The sequence below is a fragment of the Canis lupus genome, chromosome 1 (assembly GCF_003254725.2).
Source record: "Canis lupus dingo isolate Sandy chromosome 1, ASM325472v2, whole genome shotgun sequence".
Taxonomy (NCBI): Eukaryota; Metazoa; Chordata; class Mammalia; order Carnivora; family Canidae; genus Canis; species Canis lupus.
Window position 1 is genome coordinate 56,863,111 of NC_064243.1, and position 20,039 is coordinate 56,883,149.

The 20,039-nt window shown below is 41.4% G+C and overlaps 1 protein-coding gene and 1 pseudogene across 6 annotated transcripts in view; one reads left to right on the plus strand and one right to left on the minus strand.

Moving 5' to 3' along the window:
• DSE (dermatan sulfate epimerase) overlaps positions 1 to 4,434 on the plus strand; it is an 81,069-nt gene extending 76,635 nt beyond the window's left edge. For all 6 annotated transcript variants that reach the window (XM_035710346.2, XM_025422794.3, XM_025422795.3 and 3 more), the window contains one exon: positions 1,778 to 4,434. In XM_035710346.2, coding sequence (XP_035566239.1) covers positions 1,778 to 3,539 — 1,762 coding nt within the window. In that variant the 3' untranslated portion in view covers positions 3,540 to 4,434. The remainder of the gene's footprint in view (positions 1 to 1,777) is intronic.
• A 10,720-nt stretch (positions 4,435 to 15,154) lies between these two features.
• On the minus strand, positions 15,155 to 18,592 carry LOC112643472 (DNA-(apurinic or apyrimidinic site) endonuclease-like; annotated as a pseudogene).
• Between the last annotated feature and the right edge of the window lie 1,447 nt (positions 18,593 to 20,039).

The following is a 20,039-nucleotide window of genomic DNA, read 5'->3' on the forward strand; positions in this document are numbered from 1 at the left end:
ACATAAAGATAAAAAGCACAAAATTTAGACTGGGTTATTCCGACAATCACACCAAAGAAATAAATAAATAAAGGTAGGATAATGTTTTGTTTTAGTAAATGGAGCATTATAATCTTCTAATAACAAAACTGTTACTGAATTTTCAAAACTGTGTAAAATTGTTTGACAGTATTTGACAGTTTCACTTTGATAATAAAAGAACCATGTAATTTTTTCTGCCTTAATCTTTTAAGCCCAGAAAGAGAAGCCAGTCTCCTTTTTAAAGTACTGCCAAATACATTGTTGGCATCCAATAAATTAAAATAAAAATTACAGGGAACTGGTTACTCATTAATCCTTGATGTCTTTTCAAGCTATTGAAATGCGTATTCAATTCCAAAATAAGCTTCTGTGGTTTGATTTGCTTCTCATCATAATTTTTTTTCTAGTTTAAACAATTAAGAACAAAAACACTAATAAAGTTATAACTGGTTATAATTAACCAGCATTTTTAAAAACTATTACAGTTGAAGTAGATATATTAACATATAACAATTCATGACTCCTGTTAGGGGTGTGATGTAATTATTTAATACTGATTTCACTTACCCTAAATAAACAACCAGGAGTGTTCTATAAATCTGACTCTAGGTGTCAGATTAATGCTAAGTCTAACTTGGTTCAAAGTCTGCCATTCATAGGAATATGCAAACTGACCACAGAGAAGTATGGCCAATTCATCTTGTGTCTGGATTTGTTAAATCACAATAATTAAGCCAACATTATTAACTAGACCTGAGTAGAGACACAGTTTCTGATGGCCTGAGACCGTAGAACAACAGACAAAACGGCCAAAATCAAACACCAGTAATACTAACCATAGGTGATTGATTCATTTTAGAGAGAAGTATCTAAGAGCTAATAGTATAGGCCTGCCTTTCTTCCCTTGAGGAAATCATCTAAACCTGTCTGAATGTTATCTCAAATCATCAAAAGCAAATAATCATGTTTCGGGGCCCCTCTCTGACTCAGAAACCTGTGTTCTTAATCGCTGCGGAAGTTTAATGTTAACTATTGTATAAATTTAATAATAAACATTTGTCATAAATAAAAATGAGAGGCCATTTTTTTGTCCAAAGTCCATGATATCATCTGAAGATTAAAACAAAGCCTGTGGTTGTTGGTAGGCAGTAGTAGCCACACTTATAATCTCCCAGTATTAGTAGTTTCTTGAATTTTATCCACTTATATTCTTAGATGTGGTATCAGCAGTAAATTTTATCTAATATATGAAGTTTAATTCTATTAAAATTAATTTTTTAGAGGGCGAAAAGTACTCTACCAAGCTTTCAGTGTCAGTTGTCACAGAACAATACTTCCTTACAAGTCTAGGCTTGTTAGAGTCTAGATCCTAACATGGGGTTCTCAAGAATAGGAGCCCCTAGACTAGAAGTTTAGAAGTGTTATTCTGTGAGCCCCGGTCCTTCGGATGGCAGCTCTGAAATCATTAAGTGAAGAAGGTCCATGTGGTGATTAGAGGCAACAGTCATTCAGGCTCAAACCCAAGGATCACAGGTAATGAAGATAGACTCCTCTCCCCCTCACGAAGGGTGTTCCCCCATGCATGCTCATCCATGGGTTTTCCAGACGTGTCCCTCCTCCAGAAGCCACTGCCAGCACTCTGGGTATCATTTGTGGTGTTTCCTCCAGCCACAGTGCAAAGTGGCATAACAGTACTGACGGGTTATTTTAACTTCCACCAGAAAACCATTTAATTTTGAAAAACTAATCCTTTCAGGTACGATGCCAGCTTGAAATCTGTTCCACCTCCGGATTTTGGCACCCCTACATTGCATTATTTTGAAGACTGGGGTGTTGTGACTTACGGAAGTGCCCTGCCCGCAGAAATCAACAGATCTTTTCTTTCTTTCAAGTCGGGAAAACTTGGGGGCCGTGCAATATATGACATTGTCCACAGAAACAAATACAAAGATTGGATCAAAGGATGGAGAAATTTTAATGCAGGGCATGAACATCCTGATCAAAACTCATTTACTTTTGCTCCCAATGGCGTACCTTTCATTACTGAGGCTCTCTATGGGCCAAAGTACACCTTCTTCAACAACGTTTTGATGTTTTCCCCAGCTGTGTCAAAGAGCTGCTTTTCTCCTTGGGAGGGTCAGGTCACGGAAGACTGCTCTTCAAAATGGTCTAAATACAAGCATGACCTGGCAGCCAGCTGTCAGGGGAGGGTGGTTGCAGCAGTGGAGAAAAACGGAGTGGTTTTCATCCGAGGAGAAGGCGTGGGAGCTTATAACCCACAGCTGAATCTGAAGAATGTTCAAAGGAATCTGTTCCTCCTGCATCCACAGCTGCTTCTCCTTGTGGACCAAATACACCTGGGAGACAAGAGTCCTCTGGAGACGGCGGCAAGCTTCTTCCACAATGTGGATGTCCCTTTCGAGGAGACAGTGGTAGATGGGGTCCACGGGGCTTTCATCAGGCAGCGGGACGGTCTCTACAAAATGTACTGGATGGACGATACTGGCTACAGTGAGAAAGCAACCTTGGCTTCAGTGACGTACCCTCGGGGCTATCCCTACAATGGGACAAACTATGTGAATGTCACCGTGCGCCTCCGGAGTCCCATCACCAGGACAGCTTACCTCTTCATAGGGCCATCGGTAGATGTTCAGAGCTTCAGCGTCCACGGAGACGCCCAGCAGCTGGACGTGTTCATAGCCACCAGCCAGCATGCCTACGCCACTTACCTTTGGAGCGGAGAGACCGCGGGACAATCCGCCTTTGCACAGGTCATTGCAGATCGTCAGAAAATTCTGTTCGACCGGAGCTCGGCCATCAAGAGCACCACCATGCCGGAGGTGAAGGACTATGCCACTGTGGTGGAACAGAACCTGCAGCGTTTTAAGCCCGTGTTCCAGCTGCTGGAGAAGCAGATCCTGTCCCGGGTCCGCAACACAGCTAGCTTTAGAAAGACTGCCGAGCGCCTGCTGAGGTTTTCAGACAAGAGGCAGACGGAGGAGGCCATTGATAGGATTTTTGCCATATCGCAGCAGCAGCAGCAGCAGCAAAGCAAGTCAAAGAAAAACCGAAGGGTAGGCAAACGTTATAAATTTGTGGACGCCGTCCCTGATATTTTTGCACAGATTGAAGTCAATGAAAAAAAGATTCGACAGAAAGCTCAGATCTTGGCACAGAAAGAACTGCCCATAGATGAAGATGAAGAAATGAAAGACCTTTTAGACTTTGCAGATGTGACATATGAGAAACACAAAAACGGTGGTGCCCTGAAAGGCCGGTTTGGACAGGCCCGGATGATGACAACAACGCGCAGCAGAGCCCCGTCGCTGTCATCTTCCTACACCAGACTGTTCCTGATCCTGAACATTGCTATTTTCTTTGTCATGTTGGCAATGCAACTGACTTATTTCCAGAGGGCCCAGAGCCTGCATGGCCAAAGATGTCTTTATGCAGTCCTTCTAATAGATAGCTGTATTTTATTGTGGTTGTATTCTTCTTGTTCCCAATCACAGTGTTAGCACTAAAGCTATACATTGTTTGGTCATTTTGTGGTCACAAGAGTCTATGCAAAAAAAAAAAAAAAAATCCCTAGTTTGTTACTGGACTTTTTAATCTCAGATTCCTTTTAACAAATTAAGGAGAAGATACTTTCACACAAGAAGCCAGGGATATGGAGAAATCAGAATTGGAAAGGCAAAGATTTATCAGAGGAATAAGAGTAGCTTGGTTGTCCCATGGTGTTTCTGGAAGTATTTGGCGTGGCTAATTTAGTGGTACACATAATACTACTCTTCAGAAGAAACAACAAGTCTGGTTTTAAGGAAAAGATTTAGATAGATTTGGGTTTTATTGATATTAATTTAATGCTATTAGCAATTTCCAGATACTATTTTATGGAAAAGACTGAAGCACACAGTGCTGAGAAATTCAGAAAAAATTTAAATGGTGTAGTCATGGTGAAAAATAAGTATTATTAAGTCCTGGTATGGTGGTGTTAACTTTCTTGACGAGTAGTTCATTAGTTAAATGAAAACAGGATCTCCATATTGGATTACTATTCGGACAGCACAATAAAATGATGCCAGACAATCATTAAAATTTTTAAATATATTTTCAGTAGAAAAACATATCAGTGAGTGAATATTTCCTTGATGTTGGTCTCTGCAGACACATAATGCATCAGTTGGTTGTTCAATAAGTAAGACAATTACAGGTAACTTAATTTTCCACATATGGAAAACTGTTGTACAGTTGAGCCAGTGGCTCAACTTGAAAATGAAATATTTTATATCCCAAACATTGATTTCAATACCAAAGAAGATTGGGAAGCTAAAATTTGGATATGATTCTTATGTTTTTTTAATAGAAAATGTTAAGTTTATTTTGCTAAATAAACATCGTAATTATGATTTATCTATAGAGTCTTTCTTCTTTGTTCTATTACATTAAACACATTTGCAACAGCTTTGAAATCCTTGAAGAGAACTGTTTATTTGGGCACGCATTAATTAAATTTGTTAAGTAGTGTTTGAATTGAAAGAAGTAATTTCTCTGCTTATTTACCTTTTAGTTGTCTAGACATAGTTTAAACATTTAAAACAAAAGCCAACTTCTGATATTTAAGTAATTAAAGACATAAAATCTTCATAGGTCTTGTCAAGCAAGTTCTCAGGTGGTAACAGGAGCACAGAGTGCTTGGGAACATGTTCCACGGTTTATATTTCAGCAGAAGAAAGTCACCTACTTATAGGGAACGTAAGAGTAAATTAACTTATATTCCATATATTTGAGTCTTGCAGACTTCCTTGAAACCAGAAAATACACTTGGCTCAAAGTTTAGTAAGGACACACTCGCTGATTTGTAGGTCTAAAGTAATAATGGCAATATTTTCTCTTAATTAGTCCTTTATATTCGTGGAAATACCAGTATGTGACAGAAAATGGGCATAAGGAAACCCTTAGAAACATCTTTTTGCAGTTCTAATTCTGAACCTTCTTACACAGAGAAAACACAAGTTTTGACTTCACTCTTTACGCTTGGCATCTAGAAGATGACTTCTAAGGGGAAGTATTTTTTCTTCTTTTGTGGAGGAAGTCTCTAGGGAGGATGTCATTACACACTGTTTAAAAGAATAATGTTTTCAAAAGAATAATGCTTCCGTTTGTCCTAGGAAGGATGGATGCTGTTACTGGGATTTAAACTTGCTTTATGTGACAGATTCTCCGTTTACTTAACCTCATTCAACATTCCTCTCTTCTCTTTCTCATTTGAGAAGATGAATTGTCTGAAACGATCAAAAGCAAATTTTGAAAAAAAGGGAAAATTGCTCTTTGAGGCTACCAAAGCGAACCTGATCTCAGATCCAAAAACTCAAGGCATGCTTTCTAATACGGATAGAAAGTGCAAGTGAGTGCCAAATCCAGCTTACCTTTTGTTTTCATTAGGTTAGGGCAAACAGTAAATTAGTCATCATAGCATGCTGCAGTCTAACATGTTAGTTCATTCTTTAATTTTTAAAAATATGATAATCATGGATCTTTGAAACAAAATTGATTAAATGTTTTTTTTTCTTCCAATTGGACCTCTAATTCACTTAAAAAGAAATTTCCACAGGCAATGACTTAAGTGGTTAAGTTAAAAAAAATGCTGAAAGGAAGCACAACTCTTTATAATGAGACATGTTTTATATCATATTTGAATTAAACTAAGGAACTCTTTGTATCTTCCAGAAAACCAAAAAATGTTAAATCTTCCTTGTAAAGTGAGTAATCAATTACGGAATCTGTTTCAGTGCTGCTCACCATGAAAGGAGTGTTTCAAGTTCCCTGAATAATATGTAAGCTGTTGTTCAAGGGATTGGCAGGGCTCTTAGTCCTAGCCTTAAAGAAAATTTGGGAATTATTAGCATACAGAGCTTGTCTGTGCAGTAGAAGGGGTATATTCCCTGGTTGGTAACTCCTTAGCTTCTAAACAGTCAGGATGATGGATGAGACATCTCATCTGCTACGAACAGTCTTTTGAGATCATTGTTGTTATAATTGTTAATAAAGTCAAGTGGAAGACCTTACTCTGGGACTGTTTTAATCATTAAAATTTATTGTATCACTAGGATATTGAATTAATTCTTCCACAAATATTTCAGCCATGATTTTAAAGAAGTAGCAAAATTTCACATTTAATGCTTTTAACAGAATATTATGCCCACTGATTTTTAAAAGAAAAATTTACCTTATATTTATTCTGTTTTTAAAAACATTGTTGATAGTTCACAAACCACCCACAAAGGAGTTCGAGATTTCTCCACAAATTTTTCAGAGAAAGCAAATGGTGGAATGTTGTATTTGTAAGTCAAAAAATAAGTTCATGTTTTTCCTTAGAAATATAAGACAAGATTAAAATGGATACGATCATGGGTAGAAAGGCCATGTAATTTATCATCTAAACTAGGCACTTTTTAGAGTTAAAGGAGAAGTGAACAACAGATATAAACCAAGACTGTTCTGAGAACACTGGGACATATGGTCATCTATGCCATAGATGATTAATTCAGGAAATATAAGGGGTCAGGATGGGGCGTGTGAAGGTCCGACTTGAACTTTAGTACTAAAAAAAGAACTTGAGGGGCACCTGGGTGGCTCAGTGGTTGAATGTCTGCCTTTGGCTCAGGGCGTGATCCCGGGGTCCTGGGATCAAGTCTCTCATTGGGCTCCCTGCATGGAGCCTGCTTCTCCCTCTGCCTGTGTCTCTGCCTCTCCCCATCTCCCATGAGTAAATAAATAAAATCTTTAAAAAAAAAAAAAAAAAAAAGGAACTTGAGATAATCCGATTGAATCTCCAAAATTGGCAGGTGGGGAAATAGGGTCTCCCACTTCCTGTCCATGCTTATTGCTGTGCTTATTTTATTTTTGTTGGCAAAACTCACTGGGTAGATTCTTCTGTCTTTAGGTCTGTGCTGAGAAGAAGTCAGTTTCTGCAGCTTATGTAGCTTACTGGCAAAGATAACACTTTTCCAGCAGCGTTTTAGCTAGATATCTGCTTTATGCTGTAACGCCAATCAGCTACTGACATTTCTCAGGAAATAACTGAGAAATCATACAATCCACTACATAATCTAAACATTTAATTTTTGGTCATCTATTTTAATCGGTTCAGACTCTATTAAATAAGACACATCACCATGTGAAGAATAAAGGTCCAAATTGCATCAGAACTTTCTTGTTTTTCTTGGCTGTATAGTTCCCCTCTCTGTGTTGGAGGTTGCTTTTTTGGGTTTAGATTTTTTTTTCCTAAGTTATAAACATGCCTGATTGAAAAAGTAAAATATTATTAAAAAGGCTTGTATTTTTAAACATTTCCTGCCCTCTCCTTTCACACTCTAAATTCGTGCTTTCCAGAAGTCACCAATTTCTGATTGTTTTAGCTGTGGCATCCATCATGCCCTTGTTTGTGATAAGGTCCAAAACTTGTTACCAAGAGGATTTAGCTCTCTTATCCACCTCCCCTCTCTCCACACCTGTTTCATTCACCCCCAGCCTTCTAACAGAGCTATTATAGTTTTTGGTTAAGTCAGTATTCAGTATTTAAATGCTATAACTATGGTAAGTAGGCCTTGCAGGTTAGAGCACATAGAGTACTATCTGACTTCCTTGCATGTAGAACTTTGGTTTCCCCAAAGTTAATGGCTATTTCTTTTTTTGAATTTGCTCAGTTGTTAAGCAATTTCATTTTATCCCCAAACTTTTCCAATAAGAGTGGAAATCAGACTCCGTTCAACACCTCCATGTAATCAGGCAGTTCTTTTTGTTCTTGGGGCCAGCCCTCCTCGTATGTTGATTGTCCTCAGATCTCCTTTCCCCATAATTCTGAGGATTCTCTATGCCTTTTGCTGGCTAAATCTTCTGTTTCCTGGATCCCGTGCTTCCTTTTTCTTCATTAATATATCATTTCCGTGGAGCATCTCCTCTCTCAGATTTCTGAGGAAGAACGCACAAGCAGTAAACATCTTACCCCTTTGCATGTCTGAAAAAAAATGTTTATTCTTGGGACGCCTGGGTGGCTCAGCAGTTGAGGCTCAGGTCGTGATCCCGGGGTCCTGGGATCGAGTCCCGCATCAGGCTCCTCGCAGAGCCTGCTTCTCTCTCTGCCTATGTCTCTGCCTCTTTCTCTGTGTCTCTCATGAATAAAAAAGTAAAAATCTTTTTTAAAATATTTATTCTGTCCTTCACTTGATCTATCATTTAACCAACAAGTGTAGGCTGGAAATAACTTTTCCTCATAATTGTGAAGGCATGACTCCATGACCTCCGAAATGGTACTGAGTTTTCTCCCAGACAGAGCAATGTTAATCGGAGAAAGTTTCCATTTGCTTCGGTGACTTCAGTGGTGGGATGCTGCAGAGGGAGGTACTCAGTCCGCCTGGCTGCACGTGTTCTCAAAGCACGCAGGAAGGAAGAGGCCTAGAGGTCTCACTTACCCTCTGATTAAGTACAGCATCTCCACTCGCAGCTGTGCTGTGTCTTTAATCCAGAATCCCTCTTCTCAGTTTCCCCTGGTAGTCAAAGCCTCCTGTTCTGCTGGAGTCAAAGTATGCTCTGCCTGCAGCAGTTCCACCTCCGGCTTCCAGCTGCATCCCCCCTGACGGAGGTACCTGCTGCCAATTCCCAAGCCTCGTTGCAGTTCTGCAGAGCAAACTGGCTTGTATCCATTGATGGCAACCCCATTCTCTTGCTGGCTTGGATTTCAGCCTCCTGTTTAGTTACCATTCATCCATTTTCTCTCGGCTGCACAGTCTTGTTCTATTCCCCATCCATTCATTCGACAAAAAAAATTTTTTTGAGAACCCACTTAGTTCTAGGCACTGGTCTAGCACTTAGAATACTACGTTAATGAAATGAAGATCCTGCCTTCTTGACACTTATGTTCTAGGGATGAGTCTGACAACTTAGCATAATTCATAAGTACCTTACATGACCTATTAAAAGGTAATAAATAGGTACTGGTGTGTGAAATTGAGATTGAGAAGGGGAGAGTGCAGTGGTTTTGTTTTTTTTTTTTTAAGATTTATTTGAAGGAGAGAATGGGGGAGAGGGGAGGAGGGAGAGGGAGAGAGGGAATCTTAAGCAGACTCAGACTCCTCCTGAGCACAGAGCCCAACTCAGGGCTCGATCCCAGGACCCTGAGATCATGACCTGAGCTGAAATCAAGGTTGGCCGCTGAGCCAACGGAGCCACCCAGGTGCCCTAGGGAGGGTGTAATTTTAAATAGGGTGGTCAGGGTAGGCTCTATCGAGGCCCTCAGTACCATGCTCTTTTTTATTTTTAAAAATCCTTTTATTGAGCAGCTCAATAAAGCAGGTGGCTCAGCGGTTTAGTGCCGCCTTCAGCCCAGGGCGTGATCCTGAAGACTCGGGATCAAGTCCCACATCAGGCTCCTTGCATGGAGCCTGCTTCTCCCTCCGCCTGTGTCTCTGCCTCTGTCTCTCTCTGTGTGTCTCTCATGAATAAATAAATAAAATCTTTTAAAAAATCCTTTTATGTCAATTTAGTGGCATTTCAGGAAGGAACAGATATAAATTCATACTGAATGCAGTATGTTTAACTGGAAGCCCCACATCACTTTTCAGGTGAGTTGATAAGTAGGAATGACAATGACACACATTTACTGAGCACCTACTCTGTGCCAGGTACTCTTAGGAACTGGAGATTTGCCAGAGGACAACATAAAACCTGGTCCTCAGGTAGTTTACATTCTGATGTGAGTGGGTGAGGGGGAGAGGCGAATGACAACAACCACAATAAAATACAATATGTCAAGTAGTGATAAGCGTTATGGAGAACAAGCAAGGGGAGGGGATGAAAAGTGATGGTGAGCTGGTACTGTTCTATAAAAAGCTATTTCAGATGTGATACATATGAGCAAACACTTAAAAGGAAGGAAGATTTCTGGGAGAAGTGCATTCCAGGTAGAGAGAACAGAAGTTACAAAGGCCCTGGTGTCAGCATTTGTTGTCATCAGTATGTGTTTGGTGTTTCAAAAATAGGAGGCCAGTGTGGCTGGAGTGGATTGGGAGAGGGGAGGATGCTGGGAAACAAGATCTGATCATACCCGCCCTCATAGGTTGTAGCAAAGACTCGGATTTTGAGGTGAAAAGTCAGGTGGAAGAATGGAGTGGCAGATATGAGACATGGCCAGCTGCGGGAGGAATTACTAGGGGCAGGTGAGTCGGGAGCTTGTATATTTTCTAAACACCTGATTGGTCCTGGAATCCAGGCCTGGGCTCTGGCTGAAGATAGAGTTGTTGGTGCCTTCTTTTTTTTTTTTTTAAATAATAAATTTATTTCTTATTGGTGTTCAATTTGCCAACATACAGAATAACACCCAGTGCTCATCCTGTCAAGTGCCCCCCTCAGTGCCCGTCACCCATTCACCCCCAGCCCCCGCCCTCCTCCCCTTCCACCACCCCTAGTTCATTTCCCAGAGTTAGGAGTCTTCATGTTCTGTCTCCCTTTCTGATGTTTCCCACACATTTCTTCTCCCTTCCCTTATATTCCCTTTCACTATTATTTATATTCCCCAAATGAATGAGAACATATACTGTTTGTCCTTCTCCGATTGACTCATTTCACTCAGCATAATACCCTCCAGTTCCATCCACGTTGAAGCAAATGGTGGGTATTTGTCATTTCTAATGGCTGAGTAATATTCCATTGTATACAGAGACCACATCTTCTTTATCCATTCATCTTTCGATGGACACCGAGGCTCCTTCCACAGTTTGGCTATTGTGGACATTGCTACTAGAAACATCGGGGTGCAGGTGTCCCGGCGTTTCATTGCATCTGAATCATTGGGGTAAATCCCCAACAGTGCAATTGCTGGGTCGTAGGGCAGGTCTATTTTTAACTCTTTGAGGAACCTCCACACAGTTTTCCAGAGTGGCTGCACCAGTTCACATTCCCACCAACAGTGTAAGAGGGTTCCCTTTTCTCCGCATCCTCTCCAACATTTGTGGTTTCCTGCCTTGTTAATTTGCCCCATTCTCACTGGTGTGAGGTGGTATCTCATTGTGGTTTTGATTTGTATTTCCCTGATGGCAAGTGATGCAGAGCATTTTCTCATATGCATGTTGGCCATGTCTATGTCTTCCTCTGTGAGATTTCTGTTCATGTCTTTTGCCCATTTCATGATTGGATTGTTTGTTTTTTTGGTGTTGAGTTTCATAAGTTCTTTATAGATCTTGGAAACCAGCCCTTTATCTGATACGTCATTTGCAAATATCTTCTCCCATTCTGTAGGTTGTCTTTGAGTTTTGTTGACTGTATCCTTTGCTATGCAAAAGCTTCTTATCTTGATGAAGTCCCAATAGTTCATGTTGGTGCCTTCTTAAAGGTTAAATGGAAAGTCACCAGCTGTGTAAGGGGAGAAATGCATTCCAACTAAATGGAACAGCAGAAAGAAACAGAAGTATGAAAAACCAAGTCTCGTTCAAGAATTCATCCAGATTGGCATTGTTGGCTCCTAGGGCATGAAATGGGGTCTGGTTGAAGATAAGACTGGAATGTAAAGCTAGGAGAATTTTAAAGAGGTCTTTGTATAGCATCTTAAGGAATTTGGACGTTATTCTGCAGTAAAGGCTCCTCAGCCTTTTTCATGTTTTAGGATAACCGAGGGAGACCAACAATGCCCATTACTGATCCAATATGGCAGTGATTTTCACGAGGTGGGATATGCGGATGGGGGGCTAAGAGGACTTGAAAGAGGGGAGGTGAAGATGTCACACATCTGTGTGTGTAGGTGTGTGTGGTTTCAAAAAATCCTCGAGGTGGCGCTGATATGCCCCTATTTCCCATAAACTCATTCTAGCAAGAGGATTCCCTCTAGTTGGAAATCACTGCAAGCAGTGCAGAGCCATTGAAGGATTTTCTTTTGAAATAATCAGAAATGTATTTTAGAAAGACAACTTGAGCTTCAACATAGAGGATGGACTCAGTGGGGAAGAGATAAGAAGCCATTTCCATAGTCTGTCTCCTTCCATAGATACGAGATAATCAGTTCCAAAACTAAGTCTAGAGAGGGAATATTTAAGGCACAGCTCAGAGGCAAAGCATGTGACCAAAGGGATGGATAGATGTTTTGTGGAAGTATGTAGATCAAAGATGATGAATCCAGGGGCCTTCAGGATGTATGTGCCTCTGAGTCCCATAGACTATAGAAGAGCACAGTTGCCTCCCATGCATCTGCCCCAATCCCCCCGACTGTCCCTTAATAAACTTTGGAAATTGTCTAAGTCTTCCTGCCCTTTCTATTTTCAGCCTGTGTGTTTCAGGGACTCCACGTTGATTGGAGTGGCTGGAGTAGAGGGTGTATAATGGAGGGTGGTGGAAAACAAGACTAGAAAGGTAATGCCCCCTTTTTCCCCTTAATTTTTTAATCTGACTTTTAAATAATAGTACCAATGGTATGGGATGGGCATTTTGATTAACTCAAGCAGTTGAAGTACCATCTGAATGGGAAGGCTGCTGCTTGTTCCTCATGCTGTGTCTAGAAGTTAGTTATGGGGCAATCTTTGTCATGGAAGGATCGTATGATTTTAGTGGTGGGTCCCAAAGGAAACGTTAATGATTTGGGATGGGCCTTTGAGGCTTTGGTTTAAGGGAAATTTTCTTTTGTCTTTCTTTTTTTAAGATTTTATTTATTTATTTGAGGTGGGGGCAGAGGGAGAGAGAGAAGTAGATGCCTCACTGAGGTGGGGGCAGAGGGAGAGAGAGAAGTAGATGCCCCAGGGAGCCTGATGTGGGGCTTGATCCCAGGACCCCAGGATCATGACCTGAGCCAAAGGCAGATGCTTAACTGACTGAGCCACCCAGGTGCCCCTAAGGGGGTTTTTCTTAAGGTAAGAGCTTCTAAAAACATTTCAGTTAGCCCACACTTTCCAAATTAAACAATGAAAAGTAATTTTAGTATGTATTTAGGAATTATTTTCTGAACAACAACAACAAAAAAATTTCCATTGGTTTAGGCACCTTCGTTTTCTTTCAAAGGAAGTGTAATAACAGGAACTACCTTTTCTTTGTGAAGGGAACATCTTGTCAGTCTTCTCTACTTTTCACTTTTCAGGAAGTGTTGTTTACTGCTTTTTAATCTTGTTCAGGATAAGAGACAGCCAGGAAATAAATGAAATTTGTTGCCTTCCTGTGCAGACAATCTTGATTTCTTAGCTCCTTCATCCCACTCTCTAAGGAATTTGTTTTAATGACAGAGGGATGGATCCATGCCATTTATTAGAGTTCTGAGAATTCTTGGTATGTATTTAAAGCTCTGTTCCTGATAGAAAAAGGACCGAAAAAAGGAAAATGTGATTATTTTTGAAAGATGCATTTACAGAGCTTGTTATCAAAGTTGAAACACAAATTGCAATAACAACTCACAACATTACTGTTATTGAAGACTGCCCTTGGGTAGCTGACACTTAGAATGAGAAAACAAAACTCACTACTCTGACTTCCCCACCAGACCACACTCCTTGAGGGCGGGGATCGGGCCTCCTGCTCGTTGTATGTACATGATTCTTGCACAGTGCCTGGCACCTACGTGGTACTCAAAAAACACTTGACCAACTGCCAGACTGAACACATGAATGGAGCACAGACAACCGTGTCTCAGAAGACTTTCCCCTGGACAGCTCCAGCCGGTATGGTGAGCTCACGTCATAGACCTCCCACGTAGCAGTGAACTTTGGCCCTGAGAGATGCTCCCACTGGATCCTAACACTGTTTCTTTTGTTTTGTTTTGTTTTTTGTTTTTATTGAAGTTCAGTTTGCCAACATTTAGTATAACACCCAGTGCTCATCCTAGCACTGTTTCAGCACTGCCATCTCTGGGCTACGTGGTGGTTCGAAAAGTCCACCTCCAGGACAGGGCGCAGGAGAAAGACAGAGGTTAACAGGGCGCCCATGCAGCTGCTCGAGGCTGTTATACACGCAGTGGTCCCCAGTGGGGCAGAAAGCCCCGATGCCAAATCAAAGCCCAACTTAAAATAACACAACGTTTGTGTGGGATGCTGTAAACCACCAGTAGTCAACAGACTGTTGCTAAGCTTCAGTAAGTAATTGCCCAGGAGAATGCCTTTCGAGTTCACAACGTTGTGCAATTCCAGCAAGAGAGGCCAGGCCAGTGCAGCTGAGTCGCTGCGGCACCTGGGACAGTGCGGGGGGCGGGGGGGGGGGATCTACCAGTTCATCCCACTTCCCGAGAAAACCTGGCGAGAGGAGTAGCTGGGATAAGTTACTACATGTTTTCTCTCCTAGAGTTTCTGTCTTGCTTAGTGGATGTTTTAAAAGTCTCGTAGATGATGAGAGGACCTTTGTGAATTCACTGCTTCAGCGAGGTCATTTTTCACTTAAAATAATAATAATAATAATAACAACAACAACAACAACAACTTGGGTGCCAGAGGAAGAAAAAGGGAATGAAGGATGGATGACAAAATAAGTTCTGTTTTTGAAATAGGCTACAAAGAGCCCACATGGGAGGCTTATTTTATAAAATGTGTAACAACTGATGAACACACTGCCCTGTCCATGTTTACACCATTATTATGTTAAAGCATACTGGCTAGCAGTGGTAATAATAGCCATCTTACTGAGACCCAGAGAGAAGAATTTTGCACCCATCTGCACACCAATGCAGTAAGGATATAAATAAGGAAGATACAAGTTACAGCCCATTATATGAATTTGGAAACGAGGCTCAGAGAGGTTAAGAAATGGGACTAGAGATACCCAGCAATTATTATGGGCTACTTCATGAAGCGCAAAATACAAAGTTTTAATATTTGCTTTTAATTATTTGAAATGTTTAAAATGCCACATTCTAATAATTGAAACTATTGAGCTGTGAGCATCATCATGTCAAAACTATTAAAGTCTCACTGCAACTTTTACCTTCAACCTTGTGAAGCTGAAAAGAGCAAGCAAAAAATGTTTTTGTCAAAGCAGACTTTAAAAAATAACATAGACTAAAAGACATCCCCGTGTTTTATTTTATCTTGAAATGACGGCTCTATTTTCCTGTAAACAGTTCAAAGGAAGCTTAATATAAAAGAAAAAAGAAATGCACAAAAGAGAGAGAAAATTGGGGGTTCAAAAGAAACCTAAGTGTCACTAGAAGCCTGATTAAAGAATTCACATTTTTAGATGGGAAAGTGCAATGCAGATTTCTCCAGAGAGCAGTTTTTAAAGACATTTGGGGGGTTAAGTTTTAAAGCTAGCTTGGGGGACTTATTTCCCAGGCTTACAGTAATTTAGGGGAGGGGTCACAGTGCTAGGTTTAGGGTGTGGGACAGTGGTCACTGCCCAGGGCCCTGCAACAGCTTTTGCTGTCACACAACACAAGGTAAGAGAGAGTGAGACAACAAAAAGTAATCAAGGTGCCAACCAATGATTATGGATGGAACATTCCTCACGTAGGTCCAAAAGGTATAAGCATAGCCCAGGTTTGGGGTAGAGGTGCCCCAAACTGTCAGCCAGTGGCACAGCCTTAGCAACTCCCCAAAGCCTTGACGTTCTTGTCGAGTGAAGCCAGCATGCTGTTTGTTTCCCTTGGGGTAGAGAAGGTGGATTTCTTCATGGGCCACACTGAGGTCCCCACATAGCCCAAGGGATGTATGGGAAGCCAAGCCCTTCAGGAACTTGCAAAAGGCTCCATCCCAGCACTGCCAGCCACCAGGCACCCCAGACTTCCACCCGTGTTAGGTACATAGGCTGTTTCCAGAACAAATTCAGTCACTCGGCCTTCCAGATCATGTCCCTTGTCCCCAGTGCCATAGGACACTTTGAGTGGGCACGGGTGGGACAGCAGGCCCACGCCCCTGTACCCTTCCTTGTCTGAACGTACTGACCGGTACTGATGGGATAGTTCAGGCAGCTCCTGAGGTTCAGCTGATAGTTTGTTCTCTGAACATTTGGTCTCTTCTCTCTGGGGCTTCTTCCTACACTTCAGCTAAACTCTTCCTCTTAATCCAGGCTCAAAGCCCATCCGCATTCCAGGAGCAGATCTTGAGTGAGGCTGATTTACCACTGGGGGAGGTTTTCTGATCTGGGGGTGAGGGGTTCCTCATACAGGACTGGCCTCTCTCCTGCTGATTCTTTTTCATTTTTCTTTGCTCCCGCCTGACTCTTCTGGGCTTCTGGCTCAATCCTGGGCTCTTTCTCATCTTTCACCACTGCTCCCTTTTACCTGGGCTTTGGCGTCACTATGACGAATGCCCTTCTGAACCTGTACCACGTTGCCCACTGAAGCAGTATTTTTACTGTGTTACCCCCCTTGGGTCCCAGCCTGCCTCCTCTTCTAAAAAGACATCCCCCGTGTTTTAGGAATTACAACTATTTGTCATAATTTAAGATCTCGCGGCACAGCTTGCAGAGAGCATATGATATATACCATCAGTGCAAAATCAGACTTCAGCGTTCTGTTTCTGGTCTCATCTTATATCCAAACTGTGAGTCACTTTGATTCTTATGAAGTAGAAATGCCTCATAAACATAACAGCAAATTATTTACTGATTTCTTCATATTCATCTCTTAACTAAGAGTTACTACCTGAACTTTGCTCTTATTCATAACAGCTTGTGGTTTTTCAGGTGGTTGAAATGAATGAAGTCATTGTAAAACTATAATGCTCTAAATTGGCTGGCTAATACTTCATATAAAGTAAGCCTACTTTATCACCCTCCTAAAGAAGACAAAGGTTTGTCTGAAATAATCGTTAATGGGTGTGGAGAACATTCAGTGTAAGAGAGGCTAGAAAATATTTCAGAATCAGTGCCATCTTTCAGATAGCCAGTCACTTGTCACTCACACTGCTTTTTAAATCCCAGCATTCTATGGAAGGAACAAATGGAACAGTTCTTTTATTTTGTTTTGTCTTCCTGTTTTGGAAGATTTAAGCAATTCTTTGTTTTTCCCTTTTGATTCAATTTTGTCACGCTTTGCTTGAATGTATATATTTTTGGAGATCATGCCTATTTCCTTCTAGAACTAGAATTGTGTTTTACAGAATGATAGAGTTGAAAGGGACTCTGAAGATGATCTAGCCCAATCCTCTCATTTCACAGTGGAAGAAGCACCATGTTTGGCATTTCTTCACTTTAGTGCACATGAAGGCGTCACCAAAATCAACGTTGCCTGCTTGAACATTTCCACTGCAAGCTGCACCCTGTCCTAGGTTGGGAAATAAAGAAACAGGGATGCAAACAAGTTTATGATGCCATCAATCCAACTGTTGGATTGTTCTCCCCCCAAATAATTTCAAGTAAGTTGCAGACTTAAATTCTTGAACTATATTCATTTATTTCACTGAATACAGATGGCTGATATTTTGTTTACTAACCTTTCTTTGATTCTCTGCTAGATGATCGGAGTCAAGTGTTAACACCCCACAGAGCACAATAACCTATTACGGCAGTGAATTAGCGCCCTCTAGCACATTTCTGAGTAATGACTGCTAAAAAATCTTAGAAAATGTAACTGAAACCGTGCGGGGTTCTTTACACTATCTCACTTTAATTCTCACAAAAGTTGTATGGCATCAATTGAGACAACTGTGTAAGGAGAGAAAGCTAATACACAATGTGGTGAGGGCTACTTCAGGAGTGAGAAGAGCTGTGGGCGGGGACTGACTGACTTTATTGAGTGACACTGTGATGACAGTAGGAGTGTGACACTCTTTCTAATCTCCACCCCCCCCCCCTTAGTAGGAGAGATGGAATTCTGGAAAGGAATGTTGCAAGAGGCACCTTAAAAACTACTGCTGAGTTACTCTCTTCTTCAATAGTGTGGGAGGAGGGAAACAGGACCACTGACTCTGGTTGGGGTTTTGAGGATAGCATCAATGAAGAGAGGACATTGGACTATTAAAGGAGGAGAGTAGTTTTCCAGGTGAAGAACAGGGAAATGTCATTCGAAGCAGCAACATGAGGGGCACCTGGGTGGCTCATTTGGTGAAGCATCTGCCTTCGGCTCAGGTCATGATCCCGGGGTCCTGGGATAGAGGCCTGCCTGCATCCGGCTCCCTGCTCAGCAGGGAGTCTGCTTCTCCCTCTCCCCCTTCCGCTCCCCCTGCTTTTGTCAAATAAATAAATAAAATCTTAAAAAAAAAAAAAAAACAAAGCAGCAATACAAGCAAATGAAAAGACACAACTGAAGTGAAGGACACTGATACATAAGAATGGGTAATGTACGGGGTCAGTCCTTTAGGAAACTGAGGTATATGGGATGGAGTGGACAGAGGTGACTGAAGCAGGACTGGGAAGAGCTTTCGGGTCAACACGGGGAATACGAAATTTGTCCTCTTGACGATGGGCGTTTTCAACTGGAAAATAAAGTGATTGGATTTCTTTCTTTTCCTGCCTTACAAATTGAAAAATATAACCCATGGTCAGAAAACTACTAAAACAAATATACTGTATAAAGCATCGTTCTAAAGCAAACACTTCTGTACCCCTCATCCTGGAATAGAAATATAACATTGCGAACACCTACCTCTTCTCCCAATCCCAATCGTAACCCCATTCAAACCCCAAAGGTAATAACCACTGTCTTTGTGATTCTTCACCACTACTTTGTTTTTCTTTACTGTTTCACTGCTTTCATTTACTTCCGCAGAAAACAAAATTTCATTTTAACTGCTTGTGAAGTTTTTATAGTTGGAATCATATTTAAAATCTTCTTTGTGTTTGCTCCACATGTTTGTAAGACTCATCCTGGTTGGTTGGTGCTGTAGCAGCCATTTATGTACTTCAGCGGCTGAGTAGCATTCTCCCATCTGAGTGTTTTGCAATTTCTTTTGTGTGATGCTGTCGGATATTTGTTCTTTGACTTTTTTAAGTCAATTCTTGCCTAACATGAACAATATTGCCATGGGCTTTTGTACTTTGTATCCTATTCACATGGGCAGAACGGTTTCTCCAGCCTATTCAGATTTCTTCCAGGAAGCTAACTCTGACAGGACTGTGTGGCATCCACCAGAGGAGAGTGAGGTAATAATGACCCGGTCTATTTTCAGCGAGGGTGGAGAAGAGGTCTGATATGAGGGACAGCCCTGAGGCAGCATCGAGCTGCGCAGGAAATGGAGTGGCACACACAGGGGACCCTAAGTTTTCTAGCTTAAAAGACTGACATCCTTAAGGGTCATCAAAAAGCTGGAGGAGAAATAAGTTTTAGGGAGGAAATAAGCTCTTTTTGGGGTTTGAGATGACTGCTGGACATATGAGCAAAAATGTCTGCTAGGCAACTAGAAAAGCCTCTGGAGAACTTAGGAGGGGAGGGGCTGGAGGTAGAGATGTAGAAGTGGTAATATATGGTTGGTTGTCAAAGACATGGGAAAAGAGAACAGTCATTGACAGCACTTTCTGAGCACTTACCATGTGCCAGGCACTATTCCAAGAATGTTACAGCTATCTCAAGAAATGCAAGTGGGGCAGCCCAGGGGGCTCAGTTGTTTAGTGCCACTTTCGGCCCAGGGTGTGATTCTGGAGACCCAAGATCGAGTCCCACATCAGGCTCCCTGCATGGGGCCTGCTTCTCCCTCTGCCTGTATCTCTGCCTCTCTCTTTCTCTCTCTCTCTCTCTCTCTCTCTCTCTTTCTCTGTGTGTGTGTGTGTCTCATGAATAAATAAATAAAATCTTTTAAAAATTTAAAAAAAAAAGAAATGCAAGTGTGGGTGAGGATGTGAAGAAAAAGGAACCCTCGTGCACTGTTGGCAGGAATGCAAATTGGTGCAGCCACTGTAAAAAACAGTATGGAGGTTCCTCAAAAAGTTAAAATAGAACTACCCTATGATCCAGTAATAGAACAACTAAGTATTTACTCAAAGAATATGAAAACACTAATTCCAAAGGATACATGCACCCCTATGCTTATGGAAGAATTATTTACAATAGCTAAACTATGGAAGCAGCCCAAGTGCCCCCTGACGGATGGATGGATAAAGAAGAGGTGATATATACACACAATGGA